Source organism: Pituophis catenifer, unplaced genomic scaffold, assembly GCF_029215685.1.
Source record: "Pituophis catenifer annectens isolate HBS135680 unplaced genomic scaffold, rPitCat1.0.hap2 SCAF_6, whole genome shotgun sequence".
In the NCBI taxonomy this organism is placed as follows: domain Eukaryota; kingdom Metazoa; phylum Chordata; class Lepidosauria; order Squamata; family Colubridae; genus Pituophis; species Pituophis catenifer.
Genome location: NW_027256886.1, coordinates 91,781,983 through 91,794,862, shown reverse-complemented (window position 1 = coordinate 91,794,862; position 12,880 = coordinate 91,781,983). Strand labels below are relative to the sequence as shown.

The 12,880-nt window shown below is 43.3% G+C and overlaps 2 protein-coding genes across 2 annotated transcripts in view; one reads left to right on the top strand and one right to left on the bottom strand.

Moving 5' to 3' along the window:
* Positions 1 to 855: 855 nt before the first annotated feature.
* LOC139318457 (adipogenesis regulatory factor-like) lies at positions 856 to 7,420 on the top strand. The gene is made up of 3 exons (XM_070945915.1): positions 856 to 1,083; positions 4,801 to 4,863; positions 7,124 to 7,420. The coding sequence occupies exons 1-3, from the start codon at positions 1,023 to 1,025 to the stop codon at positions 7,258 to 7,260; spliced, it is 261 nt and encodes an 86-aa protein (XP_070802016.1). The 5' UTR covers positions 856 to 1,022; the 3' UTR covers positions 7,261 to 7,420.
* Positions 7,421 to 8,209: 789 nt separating this feature from the next.
* The window catches only part of GLUD1 (glutamate dehydrogenase 1), a 39,205-nt gene continuing 34,534 nt past the window's right edge, over positions 8,210 to 12,880 (bottom strand). Inside the window, exons 12-13 of the mRNA XM_070946533.1 lie at positions 11,970 to 12,032; positions 8,210 to 9,710 (exon numbers count right to left, since the gene is read on the bottom strand). Of these exons, the coding sequence (XP_070802634.1) occupies positions 9,591 to 9,710; positions 11,970 to 12,032 (183 nt within the window). The 3' untranslated portion in view covers positions 8,210 to 9,590. The remainder of the gene's footprint in view (positions 9,711 to 11,969; positions 12,033 to 12,880) is intronic.

Here is a 12,880-nt window from a genome sequence, read left to right as displayed (position 1 = left end):
GTGCTGGAAGGTGTCGCACTTTGGTGGTTGTGACGCATATTTTGAGTGATAGGGAGCCGCAGCAGAGGGGTGAAAGAGCCACATGCGGCTCCAAAGCCGCAGGTTGCTGACCCCTGTCCTATACCATTTCAGACAAGTGGCCATCCAGTCCCTTCTTAAAAGCCTCCAGTGATGAAGTACCCAGAACTTCTGAAGGCAAGCCATTCCACTGTTTAATTGTCCTCACTGTTAGAAAGTTTCTCCTCCAATCCCAGGTTGCTTCTAACCATATCCATATACATCTTAAACACAAGGTTTAAGCTGTATAATTTGCATCCTACCAGATTCAAAGAAGGTCTATCAGATCTTTTATCAAGGGCTTGACCTGTGGTCCTTCCATTTTACTCCCTTTTCCAACCCTGTTAGCAAAAGAGCAAATGATATTATCCGCCGGGCTGCAATTCATGGAATCACGAGACTGCAAATTTGATTTAAAGTTGAATCTTTGCCCAGATGAGCAGATCCCAATCCTTGGCAGTTGTGAGCCTCTCTCCACACCTTCCGTCCGTTGGAAAGAAAAATATTTTTATTTTTATTGTGGCTGTAGAGTCTCCAAGTCGTAAACGTCACACTGGAAATATTTTTGAAAAGCCAGGAACTTTCCAACACTCTAGATAAGAATCATTTTCCTTTTGTGGCTATGGAAAACTACATTTGAATTTCTCTCTCTCTCTCTCTCTCTCTCTCTCTCTCTCTCTCTCTCTCTCTCTCTCTCTCTCTCTCTCTCTCTCTCTCTCTCTCTCATGCTTTTAAGCCTAACCACACCCTCTTCCTCCAAAAGGGAACACTGTAATTTCAAACATCCCTGCTTTGCTTTTGAAACTGGAAACTAGTTACCAAACAAGAGCTTGGCGAGAGCTTCTCCGCGTGCCCTCTGGGAGGAGTTCTCTGTTATATAAACCCCAACCGGCCCCGGGCTCCATTTGGGAACTGAGAACCTACTGCTGAGCAGACAGCAAGACATCACCCAACGGACAGAAAACATGTTTAAATTCAATTTATCAGAGGAAACATCCAAGATAGGCAACACTGCACAGGATGCAGGTAAATAGACTCTGCTTCTCCTTTTGTCGTTCTGGAATCTTTTAAATGCCCTAGTTCATATCTAATCCTTCTGGATGGAGAATTGGTTTCTATCCTCAACTTGGTAGAATAACAGAGTTGGAAGGGACCTTGGAGGTCTTCTAGTCCAACCCCCTGCTTAGGCAGGAAACCCTACACCACTTCAGACAAATGGTTATCCAACCTCTTCTTAAAAACTTCCAGTGTTGGAGCATTCGCAACTTCTGGAGGCAAGTTGTTCCACTGATTAATTGTTCTCACGGTCAGGAAATTTCTCCTTAGTTCTAAGTTGCTTCTCTCCTTGATTAGTTTCCACCCATTGCTTCTTGGTGTTGGTGTCCACATCTTTGGACACCAGGCTTTGGCTGATCTGGAGAATGGGTCAACCTGGGTAGTACAGGACGGGAGGTCCCCAAGGAGTTGAGAGTTGCAAGCTAGATTGGGAAGCTACAAAGACCTCCCAGAAAAAGACAGTGGCCAACCTTGTGTAGCACAGCCAAGAAAAATAAACCAATGTGTCAAGTCATAAGGACTTGAGGTCAAGGGAGACTTCCCTCCCCACCCCCACACACACAGTGTCTATCCCTAAGTTGGAGTGTGCAAGTTAGTGTTAAAGGATAGAAAAATGTTTATTTCCAGGGTGCAAAAAATAGGTTTGCTTGGAGAAAGGGCTCAGTAGGAGAACACTTCCTGATATATCCAATATAAGGAATATGAATTAGACCTGGGAAATCTTGCCTTGTCTGCATCTTTGGGGAGACTCAGATAACACCAGATAACCAAGACCCAATGGTCTAGAGGTGGAGCTCCTGCCTCACAATCAGGAGGTTGTGAGTTTGACCCTAGGTAGGAGGCAGATGTAGGGTCTCCTGCTTGGGTAGGGGGTTGGACGTGATGACCTGCAAGATCCCTTCCAACTCTGCTAATCTATTACCCTAATGCGACATGCTTGCCAAACAGTTTAATTTGGCCAGTAGTGGCCAAAATTGCAGAAACCTTTTGGGAAAAGTGTATTTTCTAAAACTAGCTAATAACACCGCTTTTTTTTTTTGAGTAGTACCATAAAATTATATATCAGTGGAAAGATAATTTAATCAAGAGTGTAATGCAATAAATGTTATGAAGGATTTGCTATTTGAATAGCAGTTATAAAGAAGAAAAGTGAAACGAGATATACAAAAATGATCACCATTGAAAAAACGAGATATACAAAAAGATCCCCATATCAGTTAATACTGAGTTGGGTAACCTTCAGCATGAATTATGGCCTTACAACGTTTTCCCATGGAGTGAACCAAGTCTTTTAGTTTTGCAGCTGTTATCATGTGAAACCAAGATTGAAAGATTGCTTCTATTAACTGGGTTTTATTGCTGGGTGGCTTCTGACTAACAAGTTTCTTTAGTCGGCTCCATCGATTTTCATTTTTTTAAAAAAATTTGATTTATATGCTGCCCTTCTCCAGAGACTCAGGGCAGCTTACAATGTGCTAAGCAATAGCCTTCATTCTTTTGTATATTTATACAAAGTCAGCTTATTGCCCCCACAACTGGGTCCTCAATTTACCTACCTTAGAAAGGATGGAAGGCTGAGTCAACCTGAGCCTGGCGAGATTCGAACCTGCAGTAATTGCAGGCAGCTGGTCTTAATAACAGGGTGCTTTAGACCACTGTACTACCAAGGCTCTAATTGGGTTAAGGTTCCAAGCAGTGGAATAGGATTATCTTGAAACTCAAAAAAAAAAAAAAAAAGTGGTGTTATTAGCCATCAAACCTCAAAAATACACTTTTCGCAAAAGATTTCCACAATTTTGGCCACTACTGTCGGTGAAGCGGTAGCTTATATATTTTTCCCTGCTGATTTTTTCATACCGCTAGATTCAAAACATGGAACCTCCCTCCCTCTCTTCCTCCCTCCCTCCCTTCCTTGGGATCTTTTGTTTCTTCACCATTGATGTCCTCAGATTTTTCCTCCTTGTGGCATCTTAAGATGTAGAGAAGTGAAAAGAAGTAGAAAAAAATAAGGGCTTTGCAGAGAATCATTTTATAGGCCTGGTCCTTTATGTGAGAATTTAATGGGAGGAGAAGTAAAAAGAAAAAAAATCTCTGCCTTTTCCCCTCGAGTTTTTTCTGGGGTAGGGTTGGGATGGGGTGAGTTGTTACATAATATGAGTACCCATTTCAGATGCTGAGGCCACCATGCTGCCATTTAGATTTCATAAATTAAAATCTGATCTGTACAGACATGTGGATGGAATAGAAACCCAAGAAGTGTTTTAACAAAGAATTTCTTGTTGATTAGAAACTGCGAATGTTTGGTTTTGATCGTCATTCTCCCAGAACTGTGTCACCCCGAAGGCATTATCTTGCCTTTGACTCTCTTTTTTTTTAAAAAAGGTGTGGTTCAGAAAATTGAAAGATGTTCTGTAGCTTTCCACTCAAGTCCTCTCAAGTCACAAGCTGTTATTTTAAACTTCGCCAAAGAGTAATCATTATATACATTTATATACATTTACCAACTGACCAGAAATCAAGGTGACTTACAGAATTCCCTAAGCGGCAAATTTTACAGCTGGGAGACAAAAATCAGAATTAAGAATTAAGTAGTACCTTTTAAAACTAATAAATCTTATTATAAGGCCCAAGCTGGTCTCGGATTCCTTGTTTTTGACTTTCACTGACTAATGCAATTTTCCCAGAGTTCAGTGATGACTGAAGACAAGATTAGCCCTCATAAACATAGATTTTGGCACAAGGAGTCTACCAATTATGTTTTCTTAAAACACAGCTTTCTCATAGGTTTTTTTTTTTTCCTTCTGTTTAAGAGTTCATTCTGAGCCTCTAGCATCTGTTCACTTAATTCTTTAATTTGGAGAATTTCTGCTAAGCTATGCATGGGGGCAAATCTGCAACTTCTCAGTTGTCCTATGCTATATTTATTTTCCTGATCCATTTTTAAAAAAAAAAAAAATAATAATGACATTTTTATGCCAGAAAAGCAGTGGTGGGGCTGTGGTTAGAATGCGGTATTGCAGGCTAATTCTGCCCACTGCCAGGAGTTTGATCCTGACTTGCTCAAGGTTGACTCATCCTTCCATGACTCATCCACATGTGGCCCTCCCAAGCTCCGTTTTCACTGGGAGAGGGTTGCAGGAGGCTGTGGCAGCTGAAAACGGAGCTTGGGAGCCTGCTTTTGCTGGCAGAGTGCTCAGGCTACCACAGGTGCCCCCGACACGAGTGATGTCAAGCTGGCCATGCCCACCCCGGCCCTCTGAGGTCAAACACAACCCTGATGCGGAAATCGAGTTTGACACCCCTGGCTTAGAGAATTGGCTTTTTAAAGTGTGGATATTTAGTGCCACTTTACAGATTCTTCTGCAAAGTTCCTTGGAAGTTTCACCCAGTTATAAAATAGAACTTAGCATTTCCAACTTTCTCTGTCAAAACCAGACAGATCAAAAATGTATGCACAAAACATAACTCTTTTTGAGAAAAATTGGAATGTAGATATTAGTAACCTAATAATTTATTCCTACTATTGAGAATTTTTATGCTAAATAGGCTTTTCTAAATAGTATTGTTCTTACTATACATGCTAGTTTGGCTATTGTTATTTTAAAATGTAAAATGAACTGTTTTTGGCAACTGGTGTATGTAATTTATGACTGTGACAGTAATTTATGTTACTGTTTATGATTGCAGTTAATTCAGCAGGGCAGACTGTGCAGCACGTTCTGGATCAAGCGACAGAAACTGGTCAGAAAGGTAAGACAAGACAGTTTATATTAAGTTAGGAGCAGCACCTTCATTCTTACAATAAAAGAAAATGGTACATTTTTTCCCAATTTGGAGCAGTTTGCCTCCTGTACAGACTTCTAACTAGAGAAGTCAGGTTTGATCTTGCTTGTAATAAACTTGTCTTCAGTTAGCCTATATCAATGTTGGCGAACCTTTTCGGCACCGAGTGCCGAAGCAGAAGCATGCGTGCACACGTGGGGGAAACCGGAAGAGCAGCTCCCTGGCGCACATGTGCGGGAGTGCCGGAAACCGGAAGAGTAGCTCCCCGGAGCGCATGCACGCTGGTCACCTGGTCTTCTGGTTTCTGGCGTGAAGACCAGCTGGCCGGCACAAAACTGGAAGCTCAGCTCAAGGGGCTGCTCTTCCAGTTTCTGGCACTCCCATGTCAGCTGCGTACTGGAACCCAGAAGAGCAACAGGCAACAGCTAACATGCCCGGAGATATGGCCCTGCGTGCCACTTCCAGCACATGTGCCATAGGTTCGCCATCATTGACCTATACCAAAGAACAGAAAACTTCAAATCAAGAAATTCTGTTCTTGAAGGAGAGATTCAATGTTGTTGTTTTTTTAAAAAATCAAATGCACTTTCTTAGGCAGGTTTTTATACTAGGCTCCTCCTACCACCGATTGATCTTGGTTGATCTCAAAGAGCTAAGCAGGTTCGGGTTTGGTTAAGACTTGGATGAGAGACCCATCTCAGGATTATGGGTGAGATTGAGAAGCCAGAAGAATTTTACCGATGAAGAAGTAGCAAATCACTTCTGGATCAGTGCCAACTTAAGTTATAGTGGCAGGGTTACCAGGAGCAAATTTGATTAATGGCGATCTTAATTTTTATTTCTTTCTGGAAACCAGAAGGAGCCTCAAGTTTGTAAATTGTCCTAGAAACTATCAAAACTCAGAGGCAATGGGAGATTACCTTAACAGTAACAGAGTTGGAAGGGACCTTGGAGGTCATCTAGTCCACCCCCGTGCTCATGCAGGAGACCTGAACTAGGGATTCAAACTGCCGAACCGCCGACCTTTCTGATCGACAAGCTCAGTTTCTTAGCCACTGAGCCACCTAGTCAGGCTACATTGCATGCATACTTCATTATGAACAGGATGAAGTAGGGTTCAGGGATGAAATCATTGAGAAGTCATAGAAAATAAAATCCAACGATGACAGAAGTCATCTATTTTCAAAAGATAGAGAAATTGAACCATTGGTCTGGTCAACGTTTAATTATTTAGGACTTTTATAAAAAAAACTCATTTTGAACAAATCAGAGTTATACTCAGGGAAAGGCCAAATTCTGTTGTTAGCAAGTTTTCTGTTAAGGGTTGAATGCAGTGGTGAAATCCAATTTTTTTTTTTACTACCGGTTCTGTGGGCGTGGCTTGTTGGGCATGGCAGGGGAAGGATTCTGCAAAAACTCCATTCCCACCCCACTCCAGGGGAAGGATACTGCAAAATCTCCATTCCCACTCCACTCTGGGGCCAGCCAGAGGTGGTATTTGCCGGTTCTCCGAACTACTCAAAATTTCCGCTACCGGTTCTCCAGAACCTGTCAGAACCTGTTGGATTTCACCCCTGGTTGAATGGGATGGTATCTCTTGATAAGTATAATTTGTTAAGTGAACTGGATCACGTTGATCTTGGAACCTTAAGAATTATCAGCAGCGTCCCAAGATTACGTGGTTTGGGGTCAGATTATAACAGCGGTGTCAAACTTGATTTCATTGAGGGCCGCATCAGGGTTGTGATTGACTTCGGGGGGGGGAGGCAGGAGGCGTGGCCAGCTTGACCTCACTTGTGTCAGGGGCGTCTGCAATGGCTCAAGCGCTCTGTCAGCAAAAACAGGTTCCCGAGCTCCGTTTTCGGCTGCGACAGCCTCCTGCAATCCTCTGCCAGCAAAAACAGAGCTCGGGAGGGCCCCATGCGACCCTCCCGAGCTCTATTTTTGCTGGCAGAGGCACTGCAGGCTGGTCCTTCAGTGTTTCCAGGGAGGCCTCGTGGGCCAGAGCTAAGAACCCCAAGGGCCGGATCTGGTCTGTGGGTCTTGAGTTTGACACCCCTGGACTATAATATAGAAGAAAAGGCTCTGGGCATCTACACTCTGAAAAAACCTCAGAGATAATTTATTGCAGACTTCAGGAAATGTCAAGTTTTGTTATATCCCCAGGGAGGCGAAGTTGTTTATTAGAGACCCTTAACCATCTTGTGATTTCCCTTTTTTAAAAAAGTTATTGACGACACCTGCAAAACGGCGCAAGATACTGGCGAAAAAGCCATGCAAAATGTCACAGGTCAGATAACAGCGTTGGGTAAAAGCTTCGGCCAGAGCGGAGAGAAGAAGGAAGAAAAGAAGGTTTCAACCTAAAGGTCTTCCTTTTGGTTTGCCTGGCGCATTTGAAACGATCCAACTTATCTTTTTATGCATTGGAAATTATCTTCCCATGGCTACCCTATTAGATGTACTTTACACCTTCATTGAAGGTTAAATTATATACTGCGTAAACTTTGTCGTATCAAAACATTAAAAAAAATTGTTTCAAAGTGAATTGGTGACGGCTTGTTTCTGATCATTGCTTTCCGTGATTATATCCTGCCGAGTGAAAATACTAAATCGTACATAATTGCTAAGTCAATTATGCTTTGCCTATCGAAGGATATGGGGTGACATGATAGCTCTCTTCCAGTTATTTGAGGGGGCTATCACAGAGAAGATGTGGGCTCTTGGGGTTTTGGGCAATCCTCTAGGCAAGGATCGCCAGGATTCGGCGAACCCCCAAATGCCACCCGACTGGCCACACGCACCCTGCCCTGCCCCTCCTAGGAGTCTCCATGCAGCCCGTTCATCATTCCAGGTTAACTGCAGGGGCTGCGCGGAAGGTCTGGGAAGGCAAAAAATGGGCCTACCGGGAAGTTCCGGAAGTCCAGAAATGGGCCTGTTTCCAGCCTCTGGGCCCTGGGGGGAAGCTGTTTTCACCCTCCCGGAGGCTCGAAAAAAGCCACCGGAACCTGGGGAGGGTGAAAAACGGGCCTCCCGGAAGTTCCAGAAATGGGCCCGTTTCCGGCCTCCGGAGGGCCTCCAGACCCTGGGGAAAGCAGTTTTCTCCCTCCCAGAGGCTAGAAGAAAGCCTCCAGAGCCTGGGGAGGGCGAAAAATGCCCCCCCTGCCATGGTGCAGGCAGCCGACTAGGGTATTTTTCATTTTAAATATGCTTATATGTATGTAATTTCTGGGAATGACTGAAAAATGACTGTGGGAATTTTCAGTCAGATCCCAACCTGTCTCCAATGATGCGGAGTAGAAAACACAGACCAGAGTATGTTTCAAAATGTCAACTTTTAATAATTGCTTTTGTTGCCATGTTATGTCATGAGTTATAAAGGAGCTAGAAAAAAAAAAGGATGAATATTTGGGATGGGCTTGGGGTGTATTTTAAAAACATCCTGACTGATTAGATCAGAGGTCTTCAAACTTGGCAGCTTTAAGACTTGTGGACTTCAACTCCTAGAATTCTCCAGCCAGCAGAGCTGACTGGAGAATTCTAGGAGTTGAAGTCCACAAGTCTTAAAGCTGCCAAGTTTGAGGACCTCTGGATTAGATAAATACATCTGGCACTTTATAGAATTCACCTGGACATAAGACCATGTCAAGACCCTCAAGGCAGCTATGGGAACAATCCAATCCTGATTCGAGACACCCCCCTCTAACCAATTTTTCCAGGTTCAGCATTTCCAGATGAACGGAGCAAAAATTATGTCAGTGCGCCTGCCAATCTTCTTGGGATATCAATAATTTCTACGTTTTAATTGTTCAACGGGCTAATGCTAAAAGCACTTCAAAAACTAACGTACAAGAAGAATAAAAACTTACAAAAATTCTTCAGACGTCCCAAGGTTATGCTCAAGTACGTTATCCTTTTTTTAAAAAAAAAAAATACAGAAGCTAAGTGGATATGTAGTGACAAGAAGCCATTCTCCCATGGTTTTTGTGGACATCAACGATGCTTGTTCAGCTTATAAAAATAATCCATTCCTGGAACTCCTCTCTTTACGCACAACCAGACAGTGCTTAAATCGAGGGGAGGCTAAGTACATGATTTAGAGGCAGGCCTGTAACTGAAACATGTACAGGCCTGTACATGAAACAAGGGAAACGAGGCTTCTGGCTCTCCTGTTAACTGTAAAAATGGGGGGGGGGGAAATCTAGATTATTCCCTGAAGGTCATCCATTCAGCCTTCAGAACCGATCCAAGAGCTTTTTACTCAAAAGTGCCTAAACTACAAGTGTAGCATTGCCTGAAGCCAAAGTGCTTGAACAGTTAATATTTCCTTCAGCATTATACATTGCCAGAAGCGATGCTAAGTTTGCTTATTGTGGCAAGGTCGCGTTCCGTACAAGAATAAAAGGGAACAGGTTTAAACTTCTCAAGATGAAACCTACAAAAAAAAAAACTCTAGGCGGTGCAGATGAGCTGGTTATCTGTAGTCGTCTGTCTCAACTCTAAATTCATGGATTCCCGCCCACCCCCATATTATATATATAAAAAGGACTAGCTTGAACGGAAGTTAACTGAGAATCATATCCACTACGGCTAAGTGAGAAAGGGGGTTTTTCTGTGTAAACTTCTCGTAAGCTTTTTTTTTTTTTTTCCAACGGGACTCAGAACACGTGTGTGTCAGGCTGAGACGGAGGAGCCGTTTATGTGAAGGTCAGACCGGCTTCGTTGTACACCTTGAAGACTTTCTCAATCGCGTTGACGTAGGCGGCTGTTCTCAGGTCCAGTCCGAGGTTGTACTTCATGGCGGTACGCATGATTTGCTATGGGACATTAAAAACGGTAGAGTTAGGACTCCCAGAGACGTTTGCTATGCTTTTTTTTAAAAGCAACCATCTTCAAGCTACCAAGGTTGAGAAACACTGCTCTAGAGGGTTACCCATTATGCTTTTGTTCAAAGTTCTATGCCAGGGGTCAGCAACCTGCGACTCTGGAGCCGCATGTGGCTTTCACCCCTCTGCTGCAGCTCCCTGTCGCTCAAAATATGTGTCACAACCGCCAATGTCTGACATCTGCTGGTTTGTGATTTCTTGAGCTTTTCAACCCATCTTTTTTTGGGGGGGGGGGGGGGCGGGGGGAGTTCAAAATGTTTTTGTTGCATGCAGAAATAAAACTCTGTAGCAGTTCATTGATTTCATAAATGCAACACATTATAGTTTCTTTATACATAGCATAAAGGTAAAAAACGATATATGCAGCGTTATCTTCATTTTAGCTGTCAAAAGGGTTTTGTGGTTCCCGGTGTTTTCTTTTCTGTGGGAAACGGGTCCAAATGGCTCTTTGAGTGTTTAAGGTTGCTGGCCCCTGATCTATCCATTCCATTCTATTCTTTTTTTTTTTTTGTTTTGATTTATATGCCGCCCTTCTCCAGAGACTCAAGGCGGCTTACAATGCGTTAAGCAATAGCCTTCATACTTTTGTATATTTATACAAAGTCAGCTTATTGCCCCCACAAACTGGGTCCTCATTTTACCTACCTTAGAAAGGATGGAAGGCTGAGTCAACCTTGAGCCTGTAAGATTCGAACCTGCAGTAATTGCAGGCAGCTGTGTTAATAACAGGGTGCTTTAAACCACTGTACTACCAAGGCTCCTTTTTTTTTTTTTATGGAGGAATTCAAAACTCAGCTAGTTGTGAAACTACATGAAAATAAGGACGCGGTTAAGGATAATTTCCAGTGGCCAACTGGAGATTTTTAAGAAGAGATCTGAAATGGTACAGGTAATTCTCCACTTCATTTAGTGACTGTTCAAAGCTACAACGACAAAGCTGAAATAAGTGATGTATGGCAGTTTTTCACATTTACAACTGTTGCAGCATCCCCATGGCCATGTGATCAAAATTCAGATGTTTCGCAACTGACTCATATTTACGACAGTTGCAGTCTCGGGGTCGTGTGATCCCCTTTTGCGACCTTCTGACAAACAAAATCAATGGGGGGAGCCAGATTCACTTAACAACCGTGTTACTAACTTAAGAGCTGAAGTGATCCACTTCACAACTGTGGCAGGAAAAGTCATAAAATGGGGCAAAACTCACTTGACAAATGTCTTGCTTAGTAAGAGAAATGTTGGGCTCAATTGTGGTCGTTAACTCGAGGAATACCAGTGTATAGGGTCTTCCTGCTGGACTAGAAGACTTCCAAGGCCCCTTCCAACTCTGTTATCCTGCTTGTCACAAGACAGCAACCAAGAGAAACTGCCACGTCCTCTGGCTAAGCTAACACGTTGAACAAGGCAATTACCGTATTTTTCAGACTATAAGACGCACCGGAGTATAAGATGCACCAAGATTTCGAAGAGGTAAACAAAAGAGAAAAGGTGTTTGCCCTCCCCAGCCCCCAGGAGCACTCTGCAGGCCTCCCAAATCCTCTGCAAGCCCCTTTTTTCACAAAAACAGGATGCACAGAGGGTTTGGGAGGGGGCTGGGGAGGGCAAAAACGCAGTTTTTGTGAAAAACGAGTCCCTTTTTGGCCTCCCAAACTCCCCACGCATCATGTTTTTGCCCTCCCCAGCCCCCAAGGAGCACTCTGCAGGCCTCCCTAATCCTCTGCACATCCCGTTTTTGTGAAAAACAGGCCATTTTTTTGCGAAAATGGGACGCATGGGATGGGGTTTCAGGAGGCCAAAAATGGCTGTATTTGGTGTATAAGACACACCAACACTTCCACCCTCTTTTAAGGGGGAAAAAAGTGTGTCTTATACTCCGAAAAGTACGGTATATATATGCTTATATAAAGCTCTGTCCTTTCCATAAACTTCATATCCTGTTGCCTCAAGTCCTTTCCTCAGTCGTGTTCCTAGAAATCCTACCTTCTCATATCTCTAAATGCAGAAAGCCTGACTGCTAATAGCAACATTAATAACCATGGCTTCCCTCGGCTTTTCAGTGCTAATCTTTCCGCCATAAGGCAAGCAAAATAAGGCAGAAAGAGCTGACAAACAGGAATAGACCAATGACTCCGACCTCTCAGATGACCATCCATAGTAGCATTTAATGTTTCATAGCTGCGCCATACGTACCCGTGCGGATCGCTCCATGGTGTAAGCCAAGCCCGAATGCACAATGTCTTTTTCAGAGGCACCCTGTGTGGAAAAGAACAGCCATCAGAACCCAGTTTAAAGTTACCAACCAGAGGCTGGTATGGTTTAAGGGGTCAAATTCCCCTTTTCTAATGTCACTTCTATGTACTGCCTTTTGGTGGAAATTGGTTAAATTGAAAGAGCTGTGGTGGCGCAGTGGTTAGAATGCAGTACTGCAGGATAACTCGCTGCCAGCAGTTCGATCCTGACCGGCTCAAGGTTGATGCAACCTTCCAAGGTTGGACCCAATTTGAGGACCCAGATTGTTGGGGGCAAGAGGCTGACTCTGTAAAGCGCTTGGAGGGCTGTAAAGTACTGTGAAGCGGTATATAAGTCTAAGGGCTATTGCTACTTGAACATCAGGTCAAAAACAGGGTTGGTAGAGGTATATACCCAAGCTAAAAAAATTTCATATGCAACGTATGTATTGCGTACTGGAATTAATGCACATTATTCTAACAATATTAAGTTTAGATTTCACCTGGGAAAATGGTTTCCGATTTCTAATCAGAACTGTAATAAGGGTAAGTCCTTGACTTACAACCATTCGTTTAGTGACTGTTCAAAGTTACAACGGCACTGCAAAAGTGACTTATGACCGTTTTTCACACTTGCGACCATTGAAGCTTCCCCATGGTCGCATGATCAAAATTTAGATGCTTGGCAACTGACTCATATTTATGACGGTTGCAGTGTCACGTGATCATCCTTTGTGATTCTTTGACGAGCAAATTCAATGGAGAAGCCAGATTCACTTAACAACTGTTTTACTACCTTAACGTCTGTAGTGATTCACTTAATAACCGGGGCAAGGTAGGTCATAAAATGGGACAAAATTCACTTAACATCTG